Source organism: Sinocyclocheilus rhinocerous, unplaced genomic scaffold (genome assembly GCF_001515625.1).
Source record: "Sinocyclocheilus rhinocerous isolate Xijiao unplaced genomic scaffold, SAMN03320098_v1.1 scaffold1396, whole genome shotgun sequence".
NCBI classification, from domain to species: Eukaryota; Metazoa; Chordata; class Actinopteri; order Cypriniformes; family Cyprinidae; genus Sinocyclocheilus; species Sinocyclocheilus rhinocerous.
The window spans coordinates 565,013-577,702 of NW_015629497.1; the positions used below are offsets into that span (position 1 = coordinate 565,013).

Below are 12,690 nucleotides of genomic sequence, written 5' to 3' on the forward strand. Positions count from 1 at the left end.
AGGGACAAACCCAGCAATTGGGCTGTTTTGACCCAGCGGTTGGGTTAAATGTTTAACCCAACCTTCTGGGTAGTAACCCAACCGCTGGGTCAAAACAACCCAATTGCTGGGTTTGTCCCTATTTTACCCAGCACTGGGTTGTATTTAACCCAGCATTTTTTAGAGTGTACGGACATCATGGTGCAAAAAAATTTAAGTTTTATATTAAACCTTGTTGGTAAACTTATAGTCAACACAATACACTACTGTTCAAAAGTTTGTTGACAATAAGATTTTTTTATGTTTTTAATGCTTTTAAAGGCTTACCAAGTGCACACAGTTCAAAAATAAATACAATAATATTTTACTACAATTTAAAATAACTGTTTTCTATTTTAATTTATAAAACGGATAGTTCCGGTGGTTGATCCGGAATGGACCATTATTTTGAGCATTCAATGCAGACGGTGTATGCGGACAGTTTTGACGACAAAAATTATGTCCTGTGGACGGTCTGCGACCTAAGGGAAGTATATTTTCGGCTTAATGCGATATGATCCCTATAGTGAGAGAGTAACAATCCTCAAAGGCAGATGTGGGAGTGGTCCGAGTGAGGACTCAGACAGCCCATCATCAGGTCACTGCACTCCCTATTAACCCCCCTTCCAGTGTCTGGTGGTCCTGCCTCAAGCAGTTCCATCATTTATTGATAGAGTTTGTCTATCCTGGTGTGTCATATTCATGGTGTGCTGTCTTAATGTAGTGAAGTGTCACATAATGGACCCCTGTGTATTTAAATTCATATAATTACACGGGAGCCTCAATATTCACTGTAAACCACGGCTTCTTGGGGCTTATTGCTTTAATACATGAATCACATGATCCTTCAAGCTATTCAAAGTGCACTCCATTGACAGTGAGTGTGGATGTATTATCTTGGTGCTAATGCACTACCTAATGGACCATTATTTTGAGCATTCAATGCAGACGGTGTATGCGGACAGTTTTGACGACAAAAATTATGTCCTGTGGACGGTCTGCGACCTAAGGGAAGTATATTTTCGGCTTAATGCGATATGATCCCTATAGTGAGAGAGTAACAATCCTCAAAGGCAGATGTGGGAGTGGTCCGAGTGAGGACTCAGACAGCCCATCATCAGGTCACTGCACTCCCTATTAACCCCCCTTCCAGTGTCTGGTGGTCCTGCCTCAAGCAGTTCCATCATTTATTGATAGAGTTTGTCTATCCTGGTGTGTCATATTCATGGTGTGCTGTCTTAATGTAGTGAAGTGTCACATAATGGACCCCTGTGTATTTAAATTCATATAATTACACGGGAGCCTCAATATTTAATTCACTTGACGTCTCAAAAAGTGAGCATTCATTTTAGCTACATTAAGCACATCCGATTTGTCTTGTCACAGCATTCCTTTCTTGCCTTCAGAAGCAGTTTTTGACAGTATGTTCAAGACAGCGGTGCATAGTTGTGTCTCTTGTCACCATCTGCTTTGCTGTAGCACCTGGCGGAGAATAAAAGGTGAAGCTTTGGTGACTGTTTCTTTTTGTGTCCTCTTTGACTGTGTCCTTGTCTCTGTACTGCTTGATTCAAGAGCGAGCTGGCCGGCTTTGATGATTGAGGGAGATCGAGTTCCAATCAGCGTGGTTAATTACTATGTCCAACTGAGGTGAGAGGTGCACATGCAGCGAGGCTTTTCTGCAGCCGGGAAATTACCTGTGTGCTCGGGGGATTTGCTATCTGTTAGAGACAGCTCGCCGACTCCCAATATCAGATTCGTATCATCTTATTTTCATTCATTTGCTGCTGGAAGGCTTTTCTGCTGCACATGGACTTCCCTGCCCTTCCCCCATCTGAGCTGCACTGTTTAGCTACACCTTTGTGGGGCTTCCTTCTGCATGTGACTGGCATACAGTCCTACTTTCAGATCCATTATAGATCGCTAACTGCAGTAGGAAACCAGTATGAAGAATCCATCACCAATGTGTAACTTGAAAATGTGTCATCTTAGCTTTAACCTCTGTTTCAAACCTAGTCAGCTGCTTACCTAGGTATCATTTTAAGGCATCATGGATGGTCTCCCAACAGGCTGTTTAGGCAGGCAGCAACATTATGTTGCTTTCTAGGAACTAGTTTTGGTCAAATTCCAATAATTCAATCCAGCAAATCCCTGATTGAAAAAAATCCAATATGTTGGAAGATAAGAGGAATGTAGACTCTAAAGCAAAAAACAGTAGTAAACAGAAATAAACATTTGTTTCTCCTCTATATCTATTGTTTTAATTGAAGAACATACTAAATCCCCATATTGAATCCTTTGAATCACACAATGAATCATGTTTTAATTATTTAATAGGCAAGGCAATTCCAGTATATCTGTTAATAAAAAAGTTTGACAACAAGAAGCATTCTTATAATTACAACAGTGTTGAAGTTAAACAAAAAGCTATTCAAAGTGCACTCCATTGACAGTGAGTGTGGATGTATTATCTTGGTGCTAATGCACTACCTAATGGACCATTATTTTGAGCATTCAATGCAGACGGTGTATGCGGACAGTTTTGACGACAAAAATTATGTCCTGTGGACGGTCTGCGACCTAAGGGAAGTATATTTTCGGCTTAATGCGATATGATCCCTATAGTGAGAGAGTAACAATCCTCAAAGGCAGATGTGGGAGTGGTCCGAGTGAGGACTCAGACAGCCCATCATCAGGTCACTGCACTCCCTATTAACCCCCCTTCCAGTGTCTGGTGGTCCTGCCTCAAGCAGTTCCATCATTTATTGATAGAGTTTGTCTATCCTGGTGTGTCATATTCATGGTGTGCTGTCTTAATGTAGTGAAGTGTCACATAATGGACCCCTGTGTATTTAAATTCATATAATTACACGGGAGCCTCAATATTTAATTCACTTGACGTCTCAAAAAGTGAGCATTCATTTTAGCTACATTAAGCACATCCGATTTGTCTTGTCACAGCATTCCTTTCTTGCCTTCAGAAGCAGTTTTTGACAGTATGTTCAAGACAGCGGTGCATAGTTGTGTCTCTTGTCACCATCTGCTTTGCTGTAGCACCTGGCGGAGAATAAAAGGTGAAGCTTTTGTGACTCCTTCTTTTCTCTCCTCTTTGACTGTGTCCTTGTCTCTGTACTGCTTGATTCAAGAGCGAGCTGGCTGGCTTTGATGATTGAGGGAGATCGAGTTCCAATCAGCGTGGTTAATTACTTTGTCCAACCGAGGTGAGAGGTGCGCATGCAGCCAGGCTTTTTTGCAGCTGGGAAATTACCTGTATGCTCCGGGGATTTGCTATCTGTTAGAGACAGCTCGCCGACTCCCAATATTAGATTCGTATCATCTTATTTTCATTCATTTGCTGCTGGAAGGCTTTTCTGCTGCACATGGACTTCCCTGCCCTTCCCCCATCTGAGCTGCACTGTTTAGCTACACCTTTGTGGGGCTTCCTTCTGCATGTGACTGGCATACAGTCCTACTTTCAGATCCATTATAGATCGCTAACTGCAGTAGGAAACCAGTATGAAGAATCCATCACCAATGTGTAACTTGAAAATGTGTCATCTTAGCTTTAACCTCTGTTTCAAACCTAGTCAGCTGCTTACCTAGGTATCATTTTAAGGCATCATGGATGGTCTCCCAACAGGCTGTTTAGGCAGGCAGCAACATTATGTTGCTTTCTAGGAACTAGTTTTGGTCAAATTCCAATAATTCAATCCAGCAAATCCCTGATTGAAAAAAATCCAATATGTTGGAAGATAAGAGGAATGTAGACTCTAAAGCAAAAAACAGTAAACAGAAATAAACATTTGTTTCTCCTCTATATCTATTGTTTTAATTGAAGAACATACTAAATCCCCATATTGAATCCTTTGAATCACACAATGAATCATGTTTTAATTATTTAATAGGCAAGGCAATTCCAGTATATCTGTTAATAAAAAAGTTTGACAACAAGAAGCATTCTTATAATTACAACAGTGTTGAAGTTAAACAAATGTTCTTCCAGTAATGTTAATAATAGAACATTCATTCGGAGTTATCTGGCCTTTAATAATCCCTTAATGTTGGCATACCCCCCCCCCAAATACAAATTATAAAATAAATACTGGACGTTTTGAATGTGCAGAGAACATTCAGAAATAGTGTTTTCATAACTTAATGGGAACGTTAGAACATATTTTGTTAGCTAGGAATTATGGGGGGCCTTTGAATATTGAGTTGGACAAAAAGGGGACCTTTGAGTAAAAACAACTTGAGAAGCACTGACATTTAATTAAAGATATTTATTTCATTAATGAGAAGTATCTACAAAAATAAATGAAAATTGGACTGTTGTACTCAATATTTGTGTGTGCTATAGATTTTTGTGCTTATTAGAGAGTGTTGATAGCTTACCATCATGCTAACGTCAGGCTGTTGGAATCAATTGAAAGGCTGTGTTCCGAACTGTGCACATGATATAAAATTGCAGTTTTGTGGAACATCCCCAAGTTCATAGGACTGTAGGGTATTCCAATTGTCATTTTATGATTTATGATCCACTAGTGCGAACTCCACAGTGGACTATTACCCAGCAGTCTATGTGGCAAAGTGTAGAGTCAGAGGGAGTGCCATTTGGGACGGGGCCTAAATTGAGTCTCCTGAGCATGTTATGTGAAGAGCACTATTTTTGCACTATAGCACTATTGATAAGCACTATAGTTGTTGTTTTTGTAGAGCATTTTAAAGTCAGTCACGTATAATTTAGGTTACAGTTCTGCCTATGCAGGCAGTAGACAACAGTGCGACTAAGTTCTGGAATAAAGCCATTGACGCATTATTTGACACATTTTGTGACATTATTTTTGTTTCTCTTTTAACCCTATATAAAGAAAATATAAAGAAAAAATGCATGAAATGCACCCCCAGGCATTTCCAAATGGAATAGACATTTTTTTTCTCTCTAGGGCTTAAATATCACAGGGATGCGAAGCCATCATGATAGCTAACCCTCGGTTTGCTAAACCGAAAATGTAAATTATGTCATTATTTACTTGTTCCAATTCCAGAAGATTTTCTTACATGGAGCACAAAAGGTGATATTTTGCTGAATGTCCAAGCTGCTTATTCTATACAATGAAAGTAGACCGTGATTTATACTGCCAAGCACCTTAAAAGTTCAGAGAGTTCAGTCTATACGCCTCGAGTCTTCAGACGCTAAAGGAATAGCTCCTTTTGTCTTCGACAGAAGAAAGAAAATCACAAGGGTTTTTGGAACAACTTGAGAGTGAGCAAATGACAGAATTTTAATTTTCGAGTAAACTATGCTTTCACCTCAAAGCAACAATTCACCCAAAAATAAAAAATTCTGCCATCATTTGCTTACTCTGTCATGTCATTTCACCTCTGTATGATATTTATATCATATGTATGATACTTATTTCTGTGGAACATAAAAAAAGATGGGTGAGGGTGAGTAAATGATGGCATAATTTTCATTTATGGGTGAATTATCCCTTTAATGTATTAAAGAATATAGAAAGGAATTGTTGCAAAGAACCTTAAAAATACAGTAAAGTGAACCACAGCAGCAAAAGAAAGGTGTTGTTTTTTCGCAGGTCTATCAGAATCAAAATTAATTCAGCTAAATATCCTATAATTCTGCTAAATACGGTTGCAGGGGGACAGAATTGGCGTAAGCTTGTGCTCAGGATTTTTTACGCCTTGGAAATGCTCCCTGGCAGGAGAAAGAAGGGTAGCTTGAGGTGCTTTGAGTTGTGAAAATTGTATCCTTTCGCCTCTGTTCTGCCAGTTGAGCGTGTGCCAAAATAATAAAGCCGGCATGGAGGCCTACCAATCATTTTGTACAGCTGTTACACCTTGGACCCGTGTTGAGAGGGCAAAGGCACTATCGGAACATCCAGACCGTGGGGTGAGGGGCCATCGTTGGCCAGGGGTCCTGAGTGGGAGAGCAGCCTTTGTTCCTAGTAGCCGCTGTGAAAGATGAAGTGGGCATCTGTGAAACACAAAAAGGAAGTGAGTGTTGAAGACAATACATTCTCTGTTCATTCCTTTATTCTGTGGTGACAGTGACCTTTAAAAATGGCTCATCTTCCCACCCAGCTATTATCACTGTAGTCTATCCTTCCTAGATTTGAGAGGAGGTCAGCGTTTAAATAGACCTCTTAAGCCAAACAATAAAACATGACTCATTTAAATGGGTCAATAAACCCAAAAGGATACTTGATACAAGCCAACTCTGTACCAGAGGGTAAAACTTTAGTCAATATTCAACATAACTGGTTGAAATTTATGTAATACATGTCCAGGTCACTTTTCATCCAAAAATCAATAAAAAAAAAATCTACAATTTTATTTTGCATTTAGAAAGAAACCCAATTTTCAGGACAATTAGTGCATTTCTTCCAAATACTAATTATGGTAATTCATCCCAATATATATTTTTGCCGCAGTTATACTTGCTGATTATATAAAGAACTCTCTAAAGCTATCTTACCCATCTACCCTCAATGGTCTGACAGACTTTTAGAGGTGAAAGACTTTGGATGACACACAAGACGAACCTTTTTTTCTTCCATATCTGCCTTCAGAATTTTCTACTGACAAGAGCTGCTGTGGCTCTGAAGTGCTCTTTGGATGTGGAATAAAATGGATTTCACAGGACTAGGGACAGGATTTAACAGCTCATACTTATCAAACAGACAGCCTCATTTTCTCTTGGTTACCTTCACTGTGGACTGCAGAACACGTTTTGAAGTCAATTCCTGAGCAGTGAACTGAAAAGTAGAATAGATTAGACTTCTGTCTGCTTCCTGACACCAAAGATCGCTCTATTTAGTAAATGACAAAAACATATGATCATACAAATATGTATTTTGGACAAATACCATGCTAGCAATGTGTTATTCTTTAGTACATCTGCATTTATTTGCTTATCCATTCCTTTTTTTATGTGCCATATCTATCTGGGCTTGACAAGTTCAAAATCATTGAGGCAGTTAAATTAGTGGGCCCTATTTTAGAAATATTCCTTATTTTTCAGCAGGGACGGTCAAGGTTGTTCTGTGGACCACTGTATTCCTGTGAAAATCCAATATTCTTCTGACCTGCTTAGTATTTAAAATCATTCACAGCCACAGAGTCCTCATATCTAATCTGAATTTCAAGTGACTCTAAAGAGATTGTGTAATTGGTCTATGCTGCACTCTTTCCTCTGTGTTTTGAGCCCATTAAATGATAAATATAGTGCCGGCTTTAAAGGGGTCATATGATGCAATTTCAAGTTTTCCTTTCTCTTTGGAGTGTTACAAGCTCTTGGTGCATAAAGAAGATCTGTAAAGTTGCAAAGACTAAAGTCTCAAATCTAAAGAGATATTCTTTATAAAAGTTAAGAGTCAGCCACACCTACCTAAAACGGCTCGTTCTAACACGCTAGCTTGCAGTGTTCGGCCAATCACAATGCACTGGGTCAGCTGGCCAATCAGAGCAGACTGCGCTTGTCAAAGGAGGGGGCTTTGTAGAAAACGAAGCGTTTGAGAGAGGCGGGGCATAGAGGACCTACAATAATGTACAGTATTTGAAAAATAATGTGTTTATTGAACATTAAAGCATGTCAACATATTCTGTTACACCAAATACACAAAATAATGATCTTTAAAATAGCATCATATGACCCCTTTAAATCCTGAGCATAAATATTTGCAAACCGAATGAGAAACTCATTACAAAAGCCACTGATATTTGTATGTTTGTGGAAATTCCTTGTAGTAACAAATTCAAATAAACTGGATAAGGCTAGGATGCACTGATTTAGACAATTTGATGGTTGATAGACAGAAAATGTATGACCAATATCCAATATTACTGCCAATATTATAAATCTAATAATGCTCAGTTTTTTTACTGTAAACAATGAGTGAAATCACATGATGCTAGTGAAATTAAAACATTATAATGTACAGAGCAAAGAAAATCATACCTGAAGAACCAGAGTATATTGAAAATTTTGTAAATTCTTTGTTGAAAGCTTTATAACAGTTACCTCTAGACTACGAAGTGCAAATGATGTTTGTGAACAGAAAGTGCATCTATCTTACAGGAATTAATCTAATCCAGATGTGTTTATGCTGGAACAACTGTTGCCTCGCATCAGCCTTAAGGAAACTATTCGAGGAAAGCTTAACATTTGCCAGAGCACCGTTATCTTATATAGCAGGAGAACAGTTCAGCCAACAAAAGCAGCTGTTTTAAAGCTCTCTGTGTTGTTTCTATAGAAGTCCAAATGCGAGTCAGCATATGAAAATAAGTGTTTGGTTCCAGGAGGCCTTTCTTACTGGACAGAGGGTTGACCACAATCACTACCCACAAACCCCGATACTTCCTATCTGACCAACACTCCCTAACTCCATTACAAGAGACTTTAAAACCATTTGGGATAGGAAATATGCCTCCAATATGTGAATGGCCCATAGTGAAGCTTGTGGTAGCTAATGGCTAATCTACGTATGCAGCATTAATGCTTATGAATGTTCCACAGTAATGGTATATTCAAATGTATGTGCCATTAAACCAAATAAGTTATCCAGTTGTTAAGTCTGACATCATGTGTCACTGTTTCTGGGTCCAAATGCTTCCAAAAGCAAACACCAAAAGTTGTTGATATACACTCACATTGTGCTGTAGGACTCCTAAAAAATCATGAGCCTAACTTTTATCTCCATACTGAACTATTAGTTTGCCAGACAGAGATTCTGCTTTTCTGAATTGTTAAAATATTCTGTCCTTGATAGTGAGCCCAGGGACTGCGGTGTATTTAAAGGTGCACTATAAATTAAAAGTGTTCATGAATAGCTGTTGAGATAGTATTCTCACTTGAAAGTGAGTAGAGGCTTGGACACGGAAACAGCATTCGATATGGCACAACATAACACATGGATTATTCAGGTAGGCAGCTGTAAACAGTTCAACTAACTTTCACTTGCTCAGCAAGATGAACTGTTGCTTCTCCATGACAGTTGGTGTCCTCAAATAGACACTGTAGGGCAAATTCCAAACAATGTTTTTGCACCCTTGAAGGGCACTTTATGAAGGGGACTCCACACGAAGGGTCGTTTCAAGTGAAAGTAAGCAACATAACTACCTCACAGAGTTCCCTCCCTCATGGTCGTTACCGAAGGTCATTCCAAACGGTTGTTCCTAACAGCCATATTATGAGACACAATTGCCTTGCTCCCTCAAAAGTCCCCACTTCAATGTCCTTCAGAGTGAGTAGGGAATAGGGATGCTTACTTACAACTGGAATTCGCCCTTACCACAGAGAGGGCAGCTTATGCTAATGGATGCTATAGTGGCAATGCTGAGAATGCAACTCATATTGGGGTTACATTATGGCACATCTTGGAACTCGTCTACACACTAGACACTTCATTGGGGAAGCCAACCCTCCTCCTGGAGGACTTTCTTCCTGTAGACTTTAGTTCCAACCCTGCTTGTAATTTTAAGTAGCCAAACTGGTTTAAAATCAAGCTGGAAAACAGAAAAGTGGATTTGGCTGGCACCATTGGACCTACCTCTCTAGGACTCTCATTGGGCAATTGATGTATATGTCAAGATGAACTGTAGTTACATTTCTCAACTTTTGGTTATAGTGATGGAGTGTCACTTTCCTTAGTGAAAATCAATGATTTTGCAGCATTCTCGGAAACAAAACAATCTCCCTGAAAGCATCTGAAATCAGTGTGCCAGCTGTGCTATATCAAGCAAATCCAGGCTTTATCAAATGCAGTGTGTACTCTGTCAGTATGTGATTCCAACACAGCTTCAGTATTGAGTTTAAGAGGGGAGAAGTGCGTCCTCATTAGCGGTGATCCCAGACATTAACTCTTGATTTAAAGCGGCAGAATGATGACTTTTGGTTCTTGTGCTGGCCCCAGTCATGCCATCTCTTTGTAGACTCGCCATAAACCAGTCTCAACTGCTTCCAGCTAGATTTAGCATTTGACTCATCACTTGGTGCAGTATTTAAAAAAACCTTAAAAAGCTCATTATTCATTTCCTCTCCAAGAAGTACTGATGAATCAAATTATTTATCCACACAAAGTCCTGATGACTCTCGAGGACAAGATTTGAATAATTTATGAGGACAAATGCAAAGTAATTGCTCTTAGTTTGACTTTTTTGCATTGGACTTGTCAGTTCTAACCGGCATTTCCTTTTGAGAGAGCAACATAACAAGATATTCAAATGTGTCCTGATATCCAAGGGCTCTGTTTGTAATTTTACATTTATAATTAAAATGATTTATAATGCATTTGCTCGGTGTTATACTCTCGGTGTTACCTCAATGTTTGGTCATTTTCAGACACTAGTAGTAAAGTTTTGACATTTTAATGGATGTGTTTGACTCTCAAATGCAAGAATAAAATAAATATTGAGATGAACAAATGTTGATATATATTAAATAATTGGAATCTAAAGCCACAGCTCATGTTCATTCACACAAACGTAATTGAATTTTATTGCGATGATGCAAATACCTTCTGTTATTAAATCCCTCAACCCAAAGTTCAACCTAATTTCAGTTCATATTATTTATGATGAGAAATCCAGTGCTGATTTTATCCTCTTTCTTCATAGGATCAGCAGTGAGGAACTTCAGCCCATTCCAGTTCTCCATGGAGCCGTCAGATACGCTGGCAGTGCGGGGAGCGCCGACGCTGCTCAACTGCTCAATCCACAGTGAGTTTCCTGCCAAGATCGAATGGAAGAAAGATGGCTCTTTCCTCAGCCTGGCCTCAGACGATCGCAGGCAGGTCCTGGCCGACGGTTCTCTGCTCATCAGCTCAGTGGTCCACTCTAAACACAATAAACCCGATGAGGGGGTTTACCAGTGCGTGGCCACTATAGACAACCTGGGCACCATCATAAGCCGTACAGCTAGACTCTGAATTTTATTGCGATGATGCAAATACCTTCTGTTATTAAATCCCTCAACCCAAAGTTCAACCTAATTTCAGTTCATCATATTATTTATGATGAGAAATCCAGTGCTGATTTTATCCTCTTTCTTCATAGGATCAGCAGTGAGGAACTTCAGCCCATTCCAGTTCTCCATGGAGCCGTCAGATACGCTGGCAGTGCGGGGAGCGCCGACGCTGCTCAACTGCTCAATCCACAGTGAGTTTCCTGCCAAGATCGAATGGAAGAAAGATGGCTCTTTCCTCAGCCTGGCCTCAGACGATCGCAGGCAGGTCCTGGCCGACGGTTCTCTGCTCATCAGCTCAGTGGTCCACTCTAAACACAATAAACCCGATGAGGGGGTTTACCAGTGCGTGGCCACTATAGACAACCTGGGCACCATCATAAGCCGTACAGCTAGACTCAGTGTCGCAGGTAAGCCACTTGTGGTTTGATACACATATCTACACCGCAGTCTCACACAAGCTGTGTAATATATGCATCATATATTGACCCATGTTGGGCAGTGGCTCTCGACTGGTTTTGGTTCAAGACATTGTTTCTATAAGTGCAAGGACAGAATGACAGTGAGAGAGCTCTGTTTGTCTGTCCTGCCTTCATCCTTCAGCGATATTGCCTGCAGTGGAGTTCAATAAGTCAGTCAGGGTGTCTGTTGATGCAGCACCATTGTTGTAAATATGTGAGAGCAGGTACGTTTGGCAGTACAGCTGCTGCTATATTGGGCCCTTTGAGTCGAAATGAAAGTGACCTTGTTTCATTTGCAGGAGGCAAACAGCAAGGATTATGAGGTGTTTGAGTTGGGTCTTACCCTGAATTTCAGTTTGCTGTTGGAGGGAAAAAAAGAATGCAATTAAGTTACATCAAGCCCTTACAGTCTTGCAGAGTTGACTGTGTAACTTCACTAAAATCTCTCTGAAGGAGTTCTGCTCTGAAAATCAGAGACAAATGCTTTTTTGAAGGAGCACAAGAGTCTTTCCTCTCTGGAAGTCTGTTTTGAGTGAACACGCTCATTATTTCTCAAAAACTGACATGAAGTGCAAGTTGGAAATTTTCATTGGTCTTTTTAGTGAGGTATTCTCAGCTGTGCAACAGATTGAACCAAAGTGTGTGGTTTTCTGACAGTCCGCACAGCTTAAATTGTGTTTAAACAAAAATCCTACTTCTGGTTTTTGAGATTTTCCCATAGGGATGGAAAATCACAACTTCTATAATACCTCAAATGTTTCTCCTAGACAGTTTTCTTGGGTGAAACAGACCATATAGTCTTGCGTATATCTAGTCTAAAGCAAAGTCCATGAACAGTAATGTATAGATTAATATACTTATATGTTTTATTTTAAAGGGGTCATATGATGTTGCTAAAAAATAACATTATTTGGTGTAATGAAATGTGCTTATGTGGTTTAAGGTAAAAAAAAAAAACATTATTTTCCAAAAGCCACGGTGAAAGCCGATCCGGCGATCCACAGCGAGAAGTCGATGTATTTAATTAGCGACCAGCACGGATCAGCTCCAGGCATAACGAAGCGGATATCGTACTCTTTTGGAAGGCCAAACAAAGTAGTTTCGCTTTCAGCAGCACCTTCACGACATGGCGACGGCGGCGGCGGCAACAACAATACTACATACAGAATAAAAGTTACGCCTTCTTTCTTTGCATGAACATTTGGGCGGCGTTATGCAAATCTTCCCACATAGTGA

At 39.8% G+C, this 12,690-nt stretch overlaps 2 protein-coding genes across 2 annotated transcripts in view; both read left to right on the forward strand.

Annotated features, from left to right (window-relative positions):
• Window positions 1–10,958, forward strand: part of LOC107738907 (neogenin-like) — a 59,120-nt gene extending 48,162 nt beyond the window's left edge. Inside the window, exon 2 of the mRNA XM_016550820.1 lies at window positions 10,648–10,958. Coding sequence (XP_016406306.1) covers window positions 10,648–10,958 — 311 coding nt within the window. The remainder of the gene's footprint in view (window positions 1–10,647) is intronic.
• An 87-nt stretch (window positions 10,959–11,045) lies between these two features.
• The window catches only part of LOC107738914 (neogenin-like), an 84,636-nt gene continuing 82,991 nt past the window's right edge, over window positions 11,046–12,690 (forward strand). The window contains exon 1 of the mRNA XM_016550838.1: window positions 11,046–11,403. Coding sequence (XP_016406324.1) covers window positions 11,046–11,403 — 358 coding nt within the window. The remainder of the gene's footprint in view (window positions 11,404–12,690) is intronic.